The 6032-nt window shown below is 35.4% G+C and overlaps 1 protein-coding gene across 1 annotated transcript; it reads right to left on the bottom strand.

Annotated features, from left to right (window-relative positions):
* On the bottom strand, positions 1–4418 carry LOC117325583 (sulfotransferase family cytosolic 1B member 1-like). Its single transcript, XM_033881919.1, has 5 exons — positions 4240–4418; positions 3584–3895; positions 3101–3210; positions 2050–2236; positions 1–1517 (listed from the first exon to the last, which is right to left on the bottom strand). Exons 1-5 carry the CDS (start codon positions 4409–4411, stop codon positions 1402–1404), a joined length of 897 nt encoding a protein of 298 aa, XP_033737810.1. The 5' UTR covers positions 4412–4418; the 3' UTR covers positions 1–1401.
* Between the last annotated feature and the right edge of the window lie 1614 nt (positions 4419–6032).

Below are 6032 nucleotides of genomic sequence, written 5' to 3' on the forward strand. Positions count from 1 at the left end.
TTATTATTTCTTAAAAATCCATATGCACGAATTAAAATACAATTTCGTGTAGTAATTCATTTAAACCGGTACTTGATTATCCTGACTATCCTGTGGAATTGAAGTGGAAAACGACCTAGTTCAAAATATATATTACTGCATTTGAGGTTGATTTTTTTTTACATTAAGTAAAAGGGTGGGGACCTTATCAATTTCGCCTTTGACGATCCCCATATCTCGCAACCATAGCTTAAAATACTTCCAACATACATGTATGTATCGAAAAGATGAGCATAGTTTCAATATTTAATTTATTGTGATTGCATTTTGTAAAAAGTGCAAACATTGCTTTCCGACAAACAATAATCGAAGTATGTCTAGTTATAAGGTCTTTTGGGAGAACTTCGGGTTCAAAGTAAAATAAAGAATTAAATATCAAAACGTTTTACTGGTAATAACATTTCATCAATTAACAAGGATTGTATTGACAGTTTTAACATTGCTGATGTACTGTCATTGCGAAAGTAACATCATGAGTTTACCTGTAACAGAGTAGACATTATACCGGAAGTGATGTTTCGCTTGTGATATCGACAAATGATGAATATTGAAATTCCTAAGTCTCAATTGGGGGACAATTTGATATGGGGATGTTGATGGTACAAATTGTATGTTGATGGTACAAATTGTAAGTTGGTGGTATTTGATCAATTGATTTTGACATCGCCAAATTGCCTATTGCACGAGCAGGTCATTAAAGACATGGTCTTGTACTTCTGATTAGCGTGTCTGTTGATTTTATAGTCATACATAATAATTGTGATGTATAATAACGTTTACTAGTCATTTAAGTCGCTATTTTTATGTTTGTATTCATCAGATAATAAATGTATTTTTTCAGGACACATCCATCTTGGCGATATGAAGATGTCAAAATGTACTCTGTAAAAGTAAGATTTTCAGTAACATACAGAGCGTGGTTTATATGCATTTCAATCATTCTATCATATACGGTCACCATTTAGAAATGTGATATCCGATCACCAAGCAACGTCATTACTTCCAGTATACTACTATTATAAGACAATGTGTTCAGTGTACGTACGTAAATTATAACATATGCTTCCGTAATATGAGTATTCTACAGCATCTCATTACATCACAGCTGATGTAGATTTTAACATATTACGATACGTCATTAATATCCTACACGGATGAAACAGCTGAAGAATACAGTTGGATTTGCATTTAAAATGCCTATTATATGCATTAAGTAGAACGTGTGTCTACATCATGTCTTAAAAGTTATTTTGGCATCACCTTAAGCAAAACTAAATCTGCACGAATCCCTAGAATGTTCAACTGGCGAACAGCCAATATCGTGCAAATTAGTTTGTCATTGCGCCAAATACGTATCTATATTCACTCGTAGTCGAATTCAAGGTTGACGCCTATGTCACACATCTTTTCCTTGTATACGACATCAAACGCTTCATTTTGGGCCACAGTGAACTCATTCTTCCAATTACCAACGATGCCTAAATTAAAATAAAAGATAATTTTACACAAAGAATGCCTATTCGAAGTTTGAATACTTAATAAGATATTTGTGTCGTTCATAGTCAATAAAAATCATTGCTACATTTTGAAATTTTATTGAGCATTTAGATTTAACTTTCTAAAAGGCAGACATTTAAATTGAATAACCTGGTGATCTATGAATTATGCATACAGGTATATAAGTACTAGTGTGGCCTGCTTTCACATGACCAAGCGTGGTACACAGTTAATTTTGTGAGTGAATCATGAAACATATATGACTATATAATTATCTGGAAAAAAATCATTTTGTATTAAACTTCAAATTTTAGTTCATTTTCACCTATTACCACAGGACTATAATACAGAAATTACAAAATATATACACACAAGGAATTACAAATAATTGCACTGAGTATGTGTGTTATACATTATGTAGATTTACCTAGTTACTAACACTTACGTATACTTAAGTATCGTTTATAAAAGATATAAGAACACAAACTAGAATAATTTCATTAGATAATTAACCTTTGTTGTAAATTGGCAACCTTCCTTTATCGCCAAGATGTTCCCATAATTCATTTTCGCCTGCTTTTGTTGCGTGTTCCTGCTTTAGGTTTTCAAAAGACACAGTACGTTCCACATTCCTTAGGAACGTTTCGTCCTGATCGACCTCCAAAAAGTTTGCTATTTTCACAAGATTCGGATACAGGTTCTGAAACAATGTCAAACTTTTAGTCACGTCAGTGAAATTGATATACGTTCAGCGTTTTAATTCCTAGAGTAACCCGGACCTCGCTTTAATGGACTTTATATGACAGCCATAAAATATCTTTATACTGGTCGGGATTATGACAATGTTTGACTGCACGTGTTTGCTCACATATTATACTATCATACGTATAAAATCACTTATTGATAAGATGTTATGCGCTACTTGCCGGTAGAAAGTCGACTAATTGCTATTGCTATTACTGTCCGAGTTCACGACCATTGGTCCTGGACGTTTCTGTGTAACGAACGTTTTATCAATGCTTATTGTAAAGGTATATAGATCTTCCAAATAGTAACGGCATAACATTCTATGCGACAGATATTTTTTTTCAAATTTCAATTAGTTTCTCTTCTTCGAGAACTTTTTAAAACTTCGCGCCACAGACAACTTTTGCGATACTTCTTATGCAATACAGCCATAAGTATCAAAATCATTGAGATAATCCTTGTCGGACAAGTCGTTATATTATTTATAGTTTGCGATTGGTGGAATGAGAGCATATCGCTTCTTTCACCTTACAGATATAGTTTCTGAGCTGTCTGTAAGAACTTGGACACGACGATACGAAGACGACACATATTTCTGATGAACAAGGGACCACGTGATCCAAAGCCCGCGAGAAAAAATCTAGTTCGAGTCAGTAAGTTCAAATTCTCAACCAATGAAAAGACCGGAAGGTCATATACTAATGGTATATTCATATATTTACCCAAGAATCTGCACCTATACACAATGTTTCGAGAGCAGAAAAATGCAAGGTATTCGGTAGAAGCAGCGGTAAATAACAAAAATATGATAATTTACCTTGGTCAGACATTCGTATCTGAGTATCAGAATCTTCAAATCCCGATTCTCACAAATGGCGGAGTTCCATTCCCTCGTATGTGTAAACCAGGATCCGCCACACGATATTGCTGGAAATTGAACAAACACGTAGTATTGCGTTATTCTCATTGATGAATACAATCTTTTTAAACAATCAGAAATGACATTGTAAACATGTTTTTACTGTATAGCGATAAACCGTAGGGTTATGATACGCCAAAGCTTTGTTAGTTATATAATTATGTGATTCGATAAAGTAGTTTGACAAAATGTTTATGATTTGGTTTAACACAAATGTATAAGGATTTACCATTAAATTAAATCTTATTTATAGAAATCATATCATGTTATGTGGAAAGCATAGAAACATAATATCAAAGCCTTAGCGGGTGTAACCCTATCATGTAAACATAGCTATACTTTTCTGGCAACATATATAATGCTAAATCATATCCATATTACTTTCTTCAGTTAGGAAGGCTTTAAGAAATCCGTCGAAGTTGCCAATGTAGCTCGTGCTTTTAATTCGACTCATGTATTTGTAGTATGAGCACGCGATGTCCTTTGGATTGCGGAGCACGTAAATAAGTTTCAGTTGTCCGCCCTTGGCCGCTTTAGGGATGAAGGGGTAAGTAAGATGTGTGTGGAACAACCTTGGGGACTTTACATTATCGAGTCTCCCAACATCTTCAAATTCAACCATCACCGGATTAGATGTGTATTGCAGAGTTTTCATCTGTATCATTCTGGTCATGTTGAACACCCAGTGAGTACCTGAGCATATTAAATATTACAAATATCACTTTAAAGACTCAATTAAATGTTTATTTCGTTTCATTTATTTTTAATTTAATTTTGTTTTGTGATACAATTCATCGTTAAGATGAAGTTGATATCCATACGAACAAATAATGTCACAATATTCATAAAGCCCTGCTATGTTCTTCATGATTAAAATAACTAGAAAACCATTGACAGTATAGTTTTACAATTAAGCTATTTATCTATGACCAACTATGACAAGGCGAGGTGACAAGTAAAGCACTGATCATCTAAGTTTTTACACATGGTTGAAATTCGATTATAGCATTTTCATTCAAGGGGTTAAACAAACTGACCTGATCTAGGAAATGTACACAGTAAGACATCATCAGGCTTACACCGTAAAGACGCCACTTTCTCCAGTTGATCACCAATATTACCAGGAATTTCTTTATGGAAGGCTCGACCATGGTAACGCTTGAATATGATGGTATTTCCTTGGTCATCAGTCTTCTTCACAAGTTCCATGGCGGTGGATGCTGTCGATAAAAAACGATTTATTTCGCGGTTGCTGTATGACCATACTCACAATAACTTAACGTTATCATTTAATGTTGAGTAACCATGTCGTAAATGTTCGTCAGGGGTTATATTGCTAATGTGCATGAATGCACCGGCAAGTGAAAGGGACTGGCCCTCCGGCATATCACACGCGAGCAACCTTTCTTCTCCTATATGTCCAGCTGACCTGAATACCACTACCACCAACCAACCTCGCCCCCCCCCCCCCCCCCCCCCCCCCCCCCCCCTCAAAAACAATAACACACAAGCAAGGGCACTGTCTATAGAATACCATTACACATATATGATTCTATTTTTCTAATCTAAATAAGTTAATGTACACACCCAAGCCACCACCAACACAGACGGCTTAAAAGTCATGTCATAAGGTAAAAACCCCTCAGGACATGAAAAACACCAAGAGAAAACAAGCAAAATAAAAAAAATCCTGAACGTTACGCCCACGAGCGCGCCTGTGAACGCTAAAGCAATTACCAACCAAATTATCAACGGTGCAGCACATCCGATAATTCATAATCAGACCGATCCACATATAGGACAGGAAAAAGTGACAAAAGAACAATACGTCAACACAATCTGTACGCTCTTTCTGGCACTGGCTAATTAAGATGAAAGGCCAAAATAATTATTTCGGCCATTCAAAAACAGATCAAATTGATTCACTTATTTCAGTCTGATATTGAAACCCCTAACTCATCCACAGTTAATAACAGATTTTCCTTTTTCTTTTCATAATTCCTTATTTTCAGCGTTGTAAAAGACCTGTCAAATGTTTGTAAATACAGTAGTCTATTCGATTTCTACAGACACATTATATGCTTTCATGGTGACTATAGCTTTACAAAGCCGTTAAATTGACTCATACGTACATGTTCTTTCCGCCTTTTTTTCTCTTGGTAACAGAACACAACTAATCAATGATCCAGGTGTTCTCAAAATAGACAAAACAAAATTTTAGAGCATGTTTAACATTCCCTTGAGGTTAGTATATGTGCAGGTTAAGACTTGACTTTATGTACAGATTTACTTTTCAAAAGTTTTATTTGTAGACAGTATATATTGAGTACATATTTTCTTGTCAAAAAATTATTTGTAAGTAAGTCATTCTGTGCATATTTATGCATAACTCGCTGTATAATATGAACACCGCTGTCAGTCATTGTAGACCCGAGACATGGCCCGATCATACACCACAGAAAACACCGCAATACTCAAAATTCATATTCGAAACACCTATATTAGGGCCAAATATCAACATTAGGTCGAAGAATGGAGAATGCAAAAACCGGCGCCAAAAATGCGAAAACTCGACGGGGTCGACGTCGCGATTTTGCTCCCTTGTCGCGTTTTCAAGATCTCGTGTTTTCTACCTAAGGTCAAAAACGCGAGGACACGGGTTAGTCTGTATCAATCACTCTGTGTCGATCATATTTACCTTTTCACCAGCAACCTCGCAATCTAATCTGTTTTCTTTACTCCGTCTTACGTAGGAACTCCTTTTTTTCTTTCTTGGTTAGATGTTTATTGCCAGATTAATACATACAAGCACCTATATAAGGCATCATAG

Source organism: Pecten maximus, chromosome 4 (genome assembly GCF_902652985.1).
Source record: "Pecten maximus chromosome 4, xPecMax1.1, whole genome shotgun sequence".
NCBI classification, from domain to species: Eukaryota; Metazoa; Mollusca; class Bivalvia; order Pectinida; family Pectinidae; genus Pecten; species Pecten maximus.

What these genes read in the sequence shown, in the direction of transcription:
- LOC117325583 (XM_033881919.1), bottom strand. Translation starts at nt 4,411, where the DNA reads ATGGAACTTGTGAAGAAGACTGATGACCAAGGAAATACCATCATATTC. An exon ending in AGCCTTCCTAACTGAAGAAA is followed by an intron (nt 3,211 to 3,583) that starts GTAATATGGATA and finishes TTCAATTTCCAG; the next exon opens with CAATATCGTGTGGCGGATCC. An exon ending in GTTGCCAATTTACAACAAAG is followed by an intron (nt 1,518 to 2,049) that starts GTTAATTATCTA and finishes ATTTTAATTTAG; the next exon opens with GCATCGTTGGTAATTGGAAG.